The sequence below is a fragment of the Ranitomeya variabilis genome, chromosome 5, assembly GCF_051348905.1.
Source record: "Ranitomeya variabilis isolate aRanVar5 chromosome 5, aRanVar5.hap1, whole genome shotgun sequence".
NCBI classification, from domain to species: Eukaryota; Metazoa; Chordata; class Amphibia; order Anura; family Dendrobatidae; genus Ranitomeya; species Ranitomeya variabilis.
The window spans coordinates 42,250,701-42,266,399 of record NC_135236.1 but is presented as its reverse complement, the minus strand read 5'-3'; the positions used below and the strand labels follow the sequence as shown (position 1 = coordinate 42,266,399).

Here is a 15,699-nt window from a genome sequence, read left to right as displayed (position 1 = left end):
GGCAGGGGCAGACACCGTTAGTAGGCCGGAACCACCAATTTTTTAAAAAACAGCAGTTAATCAGAGCCAGAAGGTAGAAGCTCAGCTTTATTCAGTTGAGGACAACACCAGGCAGGGGCAGACACCGTTAGTAGGCCGGAACCACCAATTTTTTTTAAAACAGCAGTTAATCAGAGCCAGAAGGTAGAAGCTCAGCTTTATTCAGTTGAGGACAACACCAGGCAGGGGCAGACACCGTTAGTAGGCCGGAACCACCAATTTTTTTTAAAAACAGCAGTTAATCAGTGCCAGAAGGTAGAAGCTCAGCTTTATTCAGTTGAGGACAACACCAGGCAGGGGCAGACACCGTTAGTAGGCCGGAACCACCAATTTTTTTAAAAACAGCAGTTAATCAGAGCCAGAAGGTAGAAGCTCAGCTTTATTCAGTTGAGGACAACACCAGGCAGGGGCAGACACCGTTAGTAGGCCGGAACCACCAATTTTTTTAAAAACAGCAGTTAATCAGAGCCAGAAGGTAGAAGCTCAGCTTTATTCAGTTGAGGACAACACCAGGCAGGGGCAGACACTGTTAGTAGGCCGGAACCACCAATTTTTTTAAAAACAGCAGTTAATCAGAGCCAGAAGGTAGAAGCTCAGCTTTATTCAGTTGAGGACAAACACCAGGGAGCAGCAAACAGAGGTATTAGGCCCCATCCAGCAATAAAAAAAAAAAAAAAAAAAAAAAAGCTTAATCAGAGCCAGAAGGTAGAAGCTCAGCTTTATTCAGTTGAGGACAACACCAGGCAGGGGCAGACACCGTTAGTAGGCCGGAAACCACCAATTTTTTTTTAAAAACAGCAGTTAATCAGAGCCAGAAGGTAGAAGCTCAGCTTTATTCAGTTGAGGACAACACCAGGCAGGGGCAGACACCGTTAGTAGGCCGGAACCACCAATTTTTTTAAAACCAGCAGTTAATCAGAGCCAGAAGGTAGAAGCTCAGCTTTATTCAGTTGAGGACAACACCAGGCAGGGGCAGACACCGTTAGTAGGCCGGAACCACCAATTTTTTAAAAAACAGCAGTTAATCAGAGCCAGAAGGTAGAAGCTCAGCTTTATTCAGTTGAGGACAACACCAGGCAGGGGCAGACACTGTTAGTAGGCCGGAACCACCAATTTTTTTAAAAACAGCAGTTAATCAGAGCCAGAAGGTAGAAGCTCAGCTTTATTCAGTTGAGGACAAACACCAGGGAGCAGCAAACAGAGGTATTAGGCCCCATCCAGCAATTAAAAAAAAAAAAAAAAAAAAAAGCTTAATCAGAGCCAGAAGGTAGAAGCTCAGCTTTATTCAGTTGAGGACAACACCAGGCAGGGGCAGACACCGTTAGTAGGCCGGAAACCACCAATTTTTTTTTAAAAACAGCAGTTAATCAGAGCCAGAAGGTAGAAGCTCAGCTTTATTCAGTTGAGGACAACACCAGGCAGGGGCAGACACCGTTAGTAGGCCGGAACCACCAATTTTTTTAAAACCAGCAGTTAATCAGAGCCAGAAGGTAGAAGCTCAGCTTTATTCAGTTGAGGACAACACCAGGCAGGGGCAGACACCGTTAGTAGGCCGGAACCACCAATTTTTTTAAAAACAGCAGTTAATCAGAGCCAGAAGGTAGAAGCTCAGCTTTATTCAGTTGAGGACAACACCAGGCAGGGGCAGACACCGTTAGTAGGCCGGAACCACCAATTTTTTTAAAAACAACAGTTAATCAGTGCCAGAAGGTAGAAGCTCAGCTTTATTCAGTTGAGGACAACACCAGGCAGGGGCAGACACCGTTAGTAGGCCGGAACCACCAATTTTTTTAAAAACAGCAGTTAATCAGAGCCAGAAGGTAGAAGCTCAGCTTTATTCAGTTGAGGACAACACCAGGCAGGGGCAGACACCGTTAGTAGGCCGGAACCACCAATTTTTTTAAAAACAGCAGTTAATCAGTGCCAGAAGGTAGAAGCTCAGCTTTATTCAGTTGAGGACAACACCAGGCAGGGGCAGACACCGTTAGTAGGCCGGAACCACCAATTTTTTTTAAAACAGCAGTTAATCAGAGCCAGAAGGTAGAAGCTCAGCTTTATTCAGTTGAGGACAACACCAGGCAGGGGCAGACACCGTTAGTAGGCCGGAACCACCAATTTTTTTAAAAACAGCAGTTAATCAGAGCCAGAAGGTAGAAGCTCAGCTTTATTCAGTTGAGGACAACACCAGGCAGGGGCAGACACCGTTAGTAGGCCGGAACCACCAATTTTTTTAAAAACAGCAGTTAATCAGAGCCAGAAGGTAGAAGCTCAGCTTTATTCAGTTGAGGACAACACCAGGCAGGGGCAGACACCGTTAGTAGGCCGGAACCACCAATTTTTTTAAAAACAGCAGTTAATCAGAGCCAGAAGGTAGAAGCTCAGCTTTATTCAGTTGAGGACAACACCAGGCAGGGGCAGACACCGTTAGTAGGCGGGAACCACCAATTTTTTTAAAAACAGCAGTTAATCAGAGCCAGAAGGTAGAAGCTCAGCTTTATTCAGTTGAGGACAACACCAGGCAGGGGCAGACACCGTTAGTAGGCCGGAACCACCAATTTTTTTAAAAACAGCAGTTAATCAGTGCCAGAAGGTAGAAGCTCAGCTTTATTCAGTTGAGGACAACACCAGGCAGGGGCAGACACCGTTAGTAGGCCGGAACCACCAATTTTTTTTAAAACAGCAGTTAATCAGAGCCAGAAGGTAGAAGCTCAGCTTTATTCAGTTGAGGACAACACCAGGCAGGGGCAGACACCGTTAGTAGGCCGGAACCACCAATTTTTTTAAAAACAGCAGTTAATCAGAGCCAGAAGGTAGAAGCTCAGCTTTATTCAGTTGAGGACAACACCAGGCAGGGGCAGACACCGTTAGTAGGCCGGAACCACCAATTTTTTTAAAAACAGCAGTTAATCAGAGCCAGAAGGTAGAAGCTCAGCTTTATTCAGTTGAGGACAACACCAGGCAGGGGCAGACACCGTTAGTAGGCCGGAACCACCAATTTTTTTAAAAACAGCAGTTAATCAGAGCCAGAAGGTAGAAGCTCAGCTTTATTCAGTTGAGGACAACACCAGGCAGGGGCAGACACCGTTAGTAGGCGGGAACCACCAATTTTTTTAAAAACAGCAGTTAATCAGAGCCAGAAGGTAGAAGCTCAGCTTTATTCAGTTGAGGACAAACACCAGGGAGCAGCAAACAGAGGTATTAGGCCCCATCCAGCAATTAAAAAAAAAAAAAAAAAAGCTTAATCAGAGCCAGAAGGTAGAAGCTCAGCTTTATTCAGTTGAGGACAACACCAGGCAGGGGCAGACACCGTTAGTTGGCCGGAAACCACCAATTTCTTTTTAAAAACAGCAGTTAATCAGAGCCAGAAGGTAGAAGCTCAGCTTTATTCAGTTGAGGACAACACCAGGCAGGGGCAGACACCGATAGTAGGCCGGAACCACCAATTTTTTTAAAAACAGCAGTTAATCAGAGCCAGAAGGTAGAAGCTCAGCTTTATTCAGTTGAGGACAATTTGAATTAGGGACTGCAGACAGACTTACCAGGCTGTCCCCTGTGTGGACCATGCATGCAATACATTAACCCATTGCGCCACAAAGGACACGTAACCTTCCGTGGCCATGCCTTCCGCTCCATTTGTCTGTTGTCAGGTGTACCTTTGGACTCACAGATTGACAGAATGAAAGGACAATGTGGTCTTTAACATGCTGGTGGAGGGGTGGGATGGCTTTTCTCGCAAAAGAATTGTCAACTGGGTAGCTCATAGCGTGGTACAGCGTAGTCCATCATGGCTTTATTAATATTAAATAAAATAAAACAATAGGCTCTATGCACTGTAAAATAGGTTCCAGGGGTACACGGGCAGCAGTGGTCAGGTCAGTGGAGGCCTAGTGGAAGGAGGGACCGCAGACAGGCTTCGAAGGCCTAACACAATAAAATGGGCTGGCTGTAGGCACTTTATAATTGGTTACAGGGGTACACGGGCAGCAGTGGTCTGGTGAGTGGAGGCCTAGTGGAAGGAGGGACCGCAGACAGGCTTCGAAGGCCTAACATAATAAAATGGGCTGGCTGTAGGCACTGTAAAATAGGTTCCAGGGGTACACGGGCAGCAGTGGTCAGGTCAGTGGAGGCATATTGGAAGGAGGGACCGCAGACAGGCTTCGAAGGCCTAACACAATAAAATGGGCTGGCTGTAGGCACTGTAAAATAGGTTCCAGGGGTACACGGGCAGCAGTGGTCTGGTCAGTGGAGGCCTAGTGGAAGGAGGGACCGCAGACAGGCTTCGAAGGCCTAACACAATAAAATGGGCTGGCTGTAGGCACTGTAAAATAGGTTCCAGGGGTACACGGGCAGCAGTGGTCTGGTCAGTGGAGGCATAGTGGAAGGAGGGACCGCAGACAGGCTTCGAAGGCCTAACACAATAAAATGGGCTGGCTGTAGGCACTGTAAAATAGGTTCCAGGGGTACACGGGCAGCAGTGGTCTGGTCAGTGGAGGCATAGTGGAAGGAGGGACCGCAGACAGGCTTCGAAGGCCTAACACAATAAAGTGGGCTGGCTGTAGGCACTGTAAAATAGGTTCCAGGGGTACACGGGCAGCAGTGGTCTGGTCAGTGGAGGCCTAGTGGAAGGAGGGACCGCAGACAGGCTTCGAAGGCCTAACACAATAAAATGGGCTGGCTGTAGGCACTTTATAATTGGTTACAGGGGTACACGGGCAGCAGTGGTCTGGTGAGTGGAGGCCTAGTGGAAGGAGGGACCGCAGACAGGCTTCGAAGGCCTAACATAATAAAATGGGCTGGCTGTAGGCACTGTAAAATAGGCTCCAGGGGTACACGGGCAGCAGTGGTCAGGTCAGTGGAGGCCTAGTGGAATGAGTGTCTGCCAGTTAGTAGTCAAAAACAAAAAATAAATGTGAATGTCTCGCATTAAAACAAAACAAAAACACTAAAGGGTGCAATCGTTAGGTTCAGGGGTGGGATCCTCTGCGTTGTTTCAGACCTACTAATTTAGCGCAAAGTATTTACTGTGGTAAATAGAGGACACTGCCCCTGACTATGTTAAGTACCATCATACATGTCAACACAATGGTATTGTCAGTGGCAGGTATGGAAGGATGTCAGCGCATAGACTAAACATTGGTGGAAGTGTGAGAGATAACTGTGGAAGTGGTAGAGCAATGTTTGACCTGGGGGTGGGTGAACTCTCTTGTGGCCGGCGGTACAGGCCCAGGGCCCCTCATGTTACAACAGTGTGTCTGACGTTGGGTGCGCACCACCACTGCCAGAGACACTTTATTGTACTATGAGGGACCCAGTAGCAATGCCGTCGACCAAAAGCGAGCACACCCACCTCTTCAGACAAACAGCAGTCTCACGGGTGCTTGCGCCAAGTCGCGATACCACGGCCCCGTGTGGGGAGTTTGGCCATTTAGGGAGGTGTTAACATGTCGTATGCTGGACAATCAGCTGCAGCAAATTAGACATTAGAAAAGTAATTCACAGTAGTCCACAGGCAAGAGCTTTTCGTAGGAAAGCTAGGTGTCGGCCGGGCAAGGTGGGGCAAAAGATTTCGAAATCCAGTTGTGGTTCATTTTAATGAATGTTAGATCATCAACATTTTGGGTAGCCAGACGAGTCCTTTTTTCGGTTAATATTGAACCTGCAGCACTGAATACTCTTTCTGATAGGACACTTGCTGCCGGGCAAGCAAGCTCCTGCAATGCATATTCTGCCAATTCTGGCCAGGTGTCTAATTTTGATGCCCAGTAATCAAATGGGAATGACGGTTGAGGGAGAACATCGATAAGGGATGAAAAATAGTTCGTAACCATACTGGACAAATGTTGTCTCCTGTCACTTTCAATTGATGCAGCAGTACCTGTCCTGTCTGCGGTCATAGCAAAATCACTCCACAACCTGGTCAGAAAACCCCTCTGTCCAATGCCACTTCTGATGTGAGCACCCCTAACACTCCTAGTCTGCTGCCCCCTGGAGCTCGTGTGAGAACGATCACGTGCGCTGTGTGCTGGGAATGCCTGAAGCAAACGGTCAACAAGAGTTGATTGTTTGGTTGCTAATATTAGTTCCAAGTTCTCATGTGGCATAATATTTTGCAATTTGCCTTTATAGCGTGGATCAAGGAGGCAGGCCAACCAGTAATCGTCATCGTTCATCATTTTCGTAATGCGTATGTCCCTTTTTAGGATACGTAAGGCATAATCCGCCATGTGGGCCAAAGTTCCAGTTGTCAAATCTCCGGTTGTGATTGTTTGAGGGGCAGTTTCAGGCAAATCTACGTCACTTGTGTCCCTCAAAAAACCAGAACCCGGCCTTGCCACGCAACCAATTTCCAGTGCCCCCGGGAAAGCTTCCGCATTAAAAATATACTCATCCCCATCATCCTCCTCGTCCTCCACCTCCTCTTCGCCCGCTACCTCGTCCTGTACACTGCCCTGACCAGACAATGGCTGACTGTCATCAAGGCTTTCCTCTTCCTCTGGTGCAGACGCCTGATCCTTTATGTGCGTCAAACTTTGCATCAGCAGACACATTAGGGGGATGCTCATGCTTATTACGGCGTTGTCTGCACTAACCAGCCGTGTGCATTCCTCAAAACACTGAAGGACTTGACACATGTCTTGTATCTTCGACCACTGCACACCTGACAACTCCATGTCTGCCATCCTACTGCCTGCCCGTGTATGTGTATCCTCCCACAAAAACATAACAGCCCGCCTCTGTTGGCACAGTCTCTGAAGCATGTGCAGTGTTGAGTTCCACCTTGTTGCAACGTCTATGATTAGGCGATGCTGGGGAAGGTTCAAAGACCACTGATAGGTCTGCATACGGCTGGAGTGTACAGGCGAACGTCGGATATGTGAGCAAAGTCCACGCACTTTGAGGAGCAGGTCGGAGAAACCAGGATAAGTTTTCAATAAGCACTGCACCACCAGGTTTAAGGTGTGAGCCAGGCAAGGAATGTGTTTCAGTTGGGAAAGGGAGATGGCAGCCATGAAATTCCTTCCGTTATCACTCACTACCTTGCCTGCCTCAAGATCTACTGTGCCCAGCCACGACTGCGTTTCTTGTTGCAAGAACTCGGACAGAACTTCCGCGGTGTGTCTGTTGTCGCCCAAACACTTCATAGCCAATACAGCCTGCTGACGCTTGCCAGTAGCTGGCCCATAATGGGACAACTGGTGTGCAACAGTGTCATCTGCCGATGGAGTGGTTGGCCGACTGCGGTCTGTGGAAGAGCTGTAGCTTCTGCAGGAGGATGAGGAGGAGGGGGTGCGAACGCCTACAGCCAACTGTTTCCTAGACCGTGGGCTAGGCACAACTGTCCCGAAATTTATGTCCCCTGTGGACCCTGCATCCACCACATTCACCCAGTGTGCCGTGATGGACACATAACGTCCCTGGCCATGCCTACTGGTCCATGCATCTGTAGTCAGGTGCACCTTTGTACTCACAGATTGCCTGAGTGCATGGACGATGCGCTGTTTAATGTGCTGGTGCAGGGCTGGATGGCTTTTCTGGAAAAAAAGTGTCGACTGGGTAGCTCATATCGTGGTTCAGCGTACTCCATCAGGGCTTTGAAAGCTTCGCTTTCAACTAAACGGTAGGGCATCATCTCTAACGACATTAGTCTAGCTATGTGGGCGTTAAAACCCTGTGTACGCGGATGCGAGGATAAGTACTTCCTTTTACTAACCGGAGTCTCATGTAGGGTGAGCTGGACTGGAGAGCTGGAGATCAAGGAACTTTCGGGTGTGCCGGTGTACATGGCAGACTGAGAGACGGTTGGAGACGGTATTGTTTCCGCCGGTGACCTAGATGCAATATTTCCTCCTACAAAACTGGTGATTCCCTGACCCTGACTGCTTTTGGCTGGCAAAGAAACCTGCACAGATACTGCCGGTGGTGCGGAAAATGGTGGCCTTACAGTGACGGAAGGGATGTTGCGTTGCTGACTAGCTTCATTGGCCGAGGGTGCTACAACCTTAAGGGACGTTTGGTAGTTAGTCCAGGCTTGAAAATGCATGGTGGTTAAGTGTCTATGCATGCAACTAGTATTGAGACTTTTCAGATTCTGACCTCTGCTTAAGCTAGTTGAACATTTTTGACAGATGACTTTGCGCTGATCAATTGGATGTTGTTTAAAAAAATGCCAGACTGCACTCTTCCTAGCATCGGATCCCTTTTCAGGGATTGCAGACTGAGCTTTAACCGGATGGCCACGCTGTCCTCCAACAGGTTTTGGCTTTGACACGCGTTTTGGGCCAGATACGGGCCTGGCAGATGGAACCTGTTGCGATGTTGATGCCTGCTGCGGCCCCTCCTCCACCTCAGCTTCTGAACTACTGCCGCCTGCACCCTGTTCCCCCAATGGCTGCCAATCGGGGTCAACAACTGGGTCATCTATTACCTCCTCTTCGAGCTCGTGTGCAACTTCGTCTGTGTCACTGTGTCGGTCGGTGGTATAGCGTTCGTGGCGGGGCAACATAGTCTCATCAGGGTCTGATTGTGGATCAGTACCCTGAGAGGGCAATGTGGTGGTCTGAGTCAAAGGAGCAGCATAGTACTCTGGCTGTGGCTGTGCATCAGTGCACTCCATGTCAGAATCTACTTGTAATGGGCATGGCCTGTTAAGTGTTTCACTTTCTAAGCCAGGGACGGTATGTGTAAAGAGCTCCATGGAGTAACCCGTTGTGTCGCCTGCTGCATCCTTCTCTCTTGTTGTTGTTTTTGCTGAGGAGGACAAGGAAGCGACTTGTCCCTGACCGTGAACATCCACAAGCGACGCGCTGCTTTTACATTTACCAGTTTCAGAAGAGGAGGCAAAAGAGCTAGAGGCTGAGTCTGCAATGTAAGCCAAAACTTGCTGTTGCTGCTCCGCCTTTAAAAGCGGTTTTCCTACTCCCAGAAAAGAGAGCGTTCGAGGCCTTGTGTAGCCAGACGACGAAACTGGCTCCACAGCTCCAGACTTAGGTGGAATATTTTTATCCCCACGACCACCTGATGCTCCACTACCACTACCATCATTACCAGCTGACAATGAACGCCCACGGCCACGACAACCTCTTGCACCAGACTTCCTCATTGTTTTAAAATCTTAACCAAAGTAACTTTATTTGTTGCTGTCAAACAACTTACACGGTGAGCTATAACTTCAGTATGATTTCAATATCCCTTAACAGGTTGGTGAGACCACAAGGAAAATCAGGCACAATGTTACACACTCTGTTTTCTGTGGCACCAAATCACAGAGATGCCACACACGCAGGACTGTCACTCAAGCACAAATGTCAATATTAATCTGCCACTGTTTTTTTTTTTTTTTCTTTTTCAGGGAGACTTTAGAAACCAAATAATAAAAATAAATAGGCTTTCTATGGCCCACTGAGTGAGAGACGGCACACACAGGAGTCAGGAGTGGCACACAAGCAGAAAGGGCAATATTAATCTCCCACTGTTTGAATTTTTTTTTTTTTTTTCAGGGAGACTTTAGAAACCAAATAATAAAAATAAATAGGCTTTCTATGGCCCACTGAGTGAGAGACGGCACACACAGGAGTCAGGAGTGGCACACAAGCCCTGACTGAGGCCAATATTTTTCTCCCACTGATTGATGTAGTGATTTTTTGTCAGGTAGATTTTAGAACCCAAATCAAGCAAAAAAATAAATAGGCTTTCTATGGCCCACTGAGTGAGAGATGGCACACACAGGAGTCAGGAGTGGCACACAAGCCCTGAGGCCAATATTTTTCTCCCACTGATTGATGTAGTGATTTTTTTTCAGGTAGATTTTAGAACCCAAATCAAGCAAAAAAATAAATAGGCTTTCTATGGCCCACTGAGTGAGAGATGGCACACACAGGAGTCAGGAGTGGCACACAAGCCCTGACTGAGGCCAATATTTTTCTCCCACTGATTGATGTAGTGATTTTTTTAAAGGTAGATTTTAGAACCCAAATCAAGCAAAAAAATAAATAGGCTTTCTATGGCCCACTGAGTGAGAGACGGCACACACAGGAGTCAGGAGTGGCACACAAGCAGAAAGGGCAATATTAATCTCCCACTGTTTGAATTTTTTTTTTTTTTTCAGGGAGACTTTAGAATCCAAATAATAAAAATAAATAGGCTTTCTATGGCCCACTGAGTGAGAGATGGCACACACAGGAGTCAGGAGTGGCACACAAGCCCTGAGGCCAATATTTTTCTCCCACTGATTGATGTAGTGATTTTTTGTCAGGCAGATTTTAGAACCCAAATCAAGCAAAAAAATAAATAGGCTTTCTATGGCCCACTGAGTGAGAGATGGCACACACAGGAGTCAGGAGTGGCACACAAGCCCTGACTGAGGCCAATATTTTTCTCCCACTGATTGATGTAGTGATTTTTTTAAAGGTAGATTTTAGAACCCAAATCAAGCAAAAAAATAAATAGGCTTTCTATGGCCCACTGAGTGAGAGATGGCACACACAGGAGTCAGGAGTGGCACACAAGCAGAAAGGGCAATATTAATCTCCCACTGTTTGAATTTTTTTTTTTTTTCAGGGAGACTTTAGAAACCAAATAATAAAAATAAATAGGCTTTCTATGGCCCACTGAGTGAGAGACGGCACACACAGGAGTCAGGAGTGGCACACAAGCCCTGAGGCCAATATTTTTCTCCCACTGATTGATGTAGTGATTTTTTGTCAGGTAGATTTTAGAACCCAAATCAAGCAAAAAAATAAATAGGCTTTCTATGGCCCACTGAGTGAGAGATGGCACACACAAGGATGGCACTCTAGCAGAAATGCCAATCTTAATCTCCCACAAAAAAAAAAAAAAAACAGGGACTGTCCTACAATTACTATCTCCCTGCAGTAATCTCAGCCAGGTATGGCAGGCAGCAATAAGGAGTGGACTGATGCACAAATTAAATAAAAAGTGTGGACAAACAAAAAAGATAGCTGTGCAGAAAGGAAGGAACAAGAGGATTTGTGCTTTGAAAAAAGCAGTTGGTTTGCACAGCGTCGTACACACACAGGCACAGCAACGCAGCTATCAGGGTCAGGGAGCCTTCTAGGGCAGCCCAATGAGCGACAGCGCTGAGGAAAAAAAAATTTCGCTTCCACTGTCCCTGCAAACAAAAGGTGGTGTTGGACAGTGGAAATCGCTACAGCACAAGCGGTCTGCAGCTTTATGTACCCTGCCTATCACTGTCCCTGCTTCTGAAGAAGCGGCAGCAACCTCTCCCTACGCTCAGATCAGCAGCAGTAAGATGGCGGTCGACGGGAACGCCCCTTTATAGCCCCTGTGACGCCGCAGAAAGCAAGCCAATCACTGCAATGCCCTTCTCTAAGATGGTGGGGACTGAGATCTATGTCATCACGCTGCCCACACTCTGCGTTCACCTTCATTGGCTGATAAATGGCGCTTTTCGCGTCATTGAAACGCGACTTTGGCGCGAAAGTCGCGTACCGCATGGCCGATGCAACGCTGGGATCGGCTCGGTTTCATGAGACGCCAACTTTGCCAAAAGTCGGCGACTTTTGAAAATGAACGACCCGTTTCGCTCAACCCTAGTCGCTGGTCAACTTTTAACCCTTATAACTTACTAACAAAAAAAAATGTGGTTCCAAAATTGTGCTGATGTAAAGTAGACATGTGGGAAATATTATTCATTAGCTTTTTTGTGTGACATACTGTATCTTTCTGATTTAAGGGCATGAAAATTCAAAGTTGGAAAATTGCAAAATTTTCCAAATTTTTACCAAATTTCCATTTTTTACGCAAACGCAAGCCATAGAAATAAATTTTACCACTATCATGAAGTACAATATATCACGAAAAAACAGTCTCAGAATCACCAGGATCCGTTGAAGCGTTCCAGAGTTATTACCTAATAAAGTGATACTGGTCAGAATTGTAAAAACTGGCCCGGTCATTAACGTGCAAACCACATAAAGGGGTTAATACTCATTGATACATATGGAACAGAAAATTGCCTGATAATCATTGAGAAATCCATAGCAGCAAGACAAGGCAGTGATGGCAGTCTAGACCAGTGGCTACCAAGCTGTTGGGTATGGCTCGTGGACAATGGCCAATCTGAGCAATAAGAGGCTCAGTATGAATATGGGCAAGGGGTTAATATTAAGCTCAGATCTAACATTAGACATAAGTGAGATTGCAGACTCCAGCAGACCGTGCAGAGCACAGACCATACCTGTGCCTTTTTTTCCCCTCCTGGTTCTGACCTTTCCCACCAGACTACTCCACCGGCCAGCAGCTAGTCTGAGGACTTAACCTAGTGCCTCTGTGTAAGTCCACTATCCTGTACGCGGGTTAAAGGGTGAAGGCCAGGATTCCTCTGGGACTTGATAATTGGAGTAGATAATGCAAAACCTGTGTTCCTTCCTGGTTATGATCTTTCCTACTAGATGGCTCCACCGGCCAGCAGCTATTCCAAGGACTTAACCTAGTGCCCCTGTATAAGTCCACAATACTGTAAATGGGTCAAAGGGTGAAGGCCAGGGTTCATATGGGTCCTGATAGTTGGCATAGATAGTGCAACACTTGTCTGTGGAAGCTCATTTAGAGCTACCAGGTGATCATGGATAGAACTAGGTTATAAGGCTGTTCGGAGCAGATTAGCACCCAAACACTGAGGAAAATAGTTAGAAGGCTTGATGTAAATGATAGGACCATAAATGGACATCTGTGAAGATGTAAATAAATAGTCAATCTGATAGAATGATAAGAAAGTCTTTTGAACAAGCCATATAAACTTCTTGCAAATTGTCTATTCCAAAACCTAATTTATTGGTGTCTTCAGTATTTCTACAGGTTCCTAATCTTGGATACTTTGGATAAATACAGACCTCCACCTTTCAAGGTCTTCAAACAGCCCAACATCAGCATCTCCTTTACAACGATATTACCAATGAAGTCCAATTTATCAGAACTTCTTGAGCTCATTGACTGGCCTGAGCCTCCATCAACTGTCAGTCATGCTAGTTTTTCAACAAGTCCCAAGAATTGTGATTACCATTTGTTAAATCCACGGGATACCTATAGGATTGGCGAGTCCTTGCAAGTGTTAATCACGGCTCGTGATCACTTTGGACAACCTAAGAACTATGGTGGAGATTTCTTCCAGGCTAAGCTTCATTCCGGAAAAGTGAAGGCCGGAGTGACCGGACAGGTGAAAGACCATGGTAATGGTAGTTATGTAGCTACGTTCCTCCTTCCATGGACAGGGGAAGCTGAAGTGCACATCAGGCTAATTCATTCCAGTGAGGCTGTGGATGTTCTGAAGAAGAAGAGGGAAAGTCATCCTGGAAAGGTGATCCATGAAGGTTACAGCATATATCTTACAAATGTGGCCTAACCTTGAGTGACAACCAATAATACCCCATTAAGTGCCTACCATAAAGGTTGTCTACAAGTCTTTTTAGTCTCTAGAATGACTTGATGTGTCACTGCACAAACCTACTGATTTGGATAAACAGGTCTTTGGGTCTTCATGGTAACAAACTGCAAACAATCCTTGAGTGGTCTTGTCCTGCAGTCATGTTACCATCCAACTCCCCCCTACGTCTTGCAAGCCTGGAATTAAATTTTTGCTCACCTTTCCCAGCTTCACCTCCAGTCACTGCTTCCTTCTCCTATGACCAGCTTCCTTTGCTGTGATACACAATGAGTTTCACATGTTACTGGCAAATCTCCCAAGACCGTTTGAGGGTGACTCTCTCAACCAAGTGAGCAAGTGTTCAAGTTACCATGTGCTTCACAGGTGGTATTATCAGTTCTTCTAGATTGCTATATTCTCTGCACATAGCTGTAGTTTCTACAACCTGCACCTACTTCCCAGTTCAGACCTGCTGATTAACCCTTCATCTGCTGTAAGCATAATGAACTCTTATCTGGACTTGTTCATACTTCAAATGCTCTTGCATTAGTGGGTACACGCTCTATAAACAACTTTACCTCTTCATCACTACTGCCTGCAGTTACGCATTTGCTTGCTGATTATTCCTTCATCTGCTTTAAGCATTAAAAAATTTTCTGTGACTTGCTCGCTTTACAAATGCTGTTGCTATTCCTGGACTGGTTATACATCTTCAGTACCTACGCCCCTCGCTTGGTGTCTTCTGGTCTGTTCTGCTCCGCCTGCCTGCTGTCCTGGCCCTTGTTGTTCAACCTCCAGGCTGCTGTGCCATTGCCCTCGGTCTGTGTGTTCCTGCAGCTTTGAGAATCCATTTTAACAGGTAAGTCCCAACTGAAATAGCGGATAGATGGAAGAAGCAAGTCTACAGGATCAGACTGACTGGGATTCCACCTCTATACTTATACAGTAGTTTGTAGTGGGGGGTTTTTGTCCCAAGAAAAGCAGAGTCCCCCCCCCCCGAGTATCTACTCTACAATTCCATCATTCCGTCACTTCCAAATCATACACTTTTCACGTGACGAATATATTCTCTTTCTGTACTACAGACTGGGACAATGTTGACCTACATAAAGGAAATTTTTGAGAGTCTATGCAGGAATCCTGCCATAAGCATTTCATTATTTTTGAAAAAAAGAAATAAATTTTACCAAAATTTTTACTTGATTAGGATTAGTTATTTAATAAGCTCTCTGTGAAAATCAGCTATTAAGAAGCCCTGCTACTTCACTTTCAGCTCTGTAGTACGTATTTAGGATGTGGTCCCCTCCTGGGCTGAGAACCCTTCTCCGCCCTTTTTTCCCAGCAAGGTCTCACCATTCGCTTCACCATTCAGATGAGGCCTGGCTTGGCACATGGAGAGGTAGGACATCAATGACAGGGACCATCCTTTTGTAGGTACATCTTGACATGGTTGGATGGATTCTACACTTTTTGATAGAAAAAAACAATAAGTAAATCTGGGCAATCTGGAAGTAACAACTCAATGTAAGTGTTTGAGTACCGGAAAGAGACCAAAATGAGGATCTCATAGACTTACATTGAGCGCTTGTGACCATTACCTCTGATTTTCGGTCAGTCAGAAGCTACATGGGGAGGAGCAGTAGGAGTCAGCAGCTAGTCAGTATAATACTGGGGGGTAGGAAACATATTATTGGCACCACTTCAGAGGCTTCAATGTTATTCAAAACTTGGACTGTAAGGAAATGGAGACAGCTACTCTCCAGGAAAAAAGGAGAACATACCAAAATGGTGACCTAACCGTAAGCCCACCTACAAATGGTACAAACTTTAAAAGTGTTTAAAGTGGGGCTATCGCTTGAGATGTCCGTGGACATACTGTTAAGTTCAGAACTATATGGACGTTTACACAAGTTTTGGCATTTTAGTTGTTTACGAAAATACAGTGGGTAGCGAAAGTATTCAGACCCCATTTAAATTTTTCACTCTCTGTTTCATTGCAGCCATTTGGTAAATTCAAAAAAGTTAATTTTTTTCCTCGCTAATGTACACTCTGCACCCCATCTTGACTGGAAAAAACTGAAATGTAGTAATTTTTTGCAAATTTATTTAAAAAGAAAACCTGAAATATCACATGGTCATAAGTCTTCAGCCCCTTTGCTCAGTATTGAGTAGAAGCCCCCTTTTGAGCTAGTACAGCCATGAGTCTTCTTGGGAATGATGCAACAAGTTTTTCACACCTGGATTTGGGGATCCTCTGC

At 45.9% G+C, this 15,699-nt stretch overlaps 1 protein-coding gene across 4 annotated transcripts in view; it reads left to right on the top strand.

Moving 5' to 3' along the window:
• The window catches only part of LOC143774301 (NXPE family member 3-like), a 243,563-nt gene that overhangs the window by 176,050 nt on the left and 51,814 nt on the right, over positions 1-15,699 (top strand). For all 4 annotated transcript variants that reach the window (XM_077261746.1, XM_077261748.1, XM_077261745.1 and 1 more), the window contains exon 2: positions 12,866-13,375. In XM_077261746.1, coding sequence (XP_077117861.1) covers positions 12,866-13,375 — 510 coding nt within the window. The remainder of the gene's footprint in view (positions 1-12,865; positions 13,376-15,699) is intronic.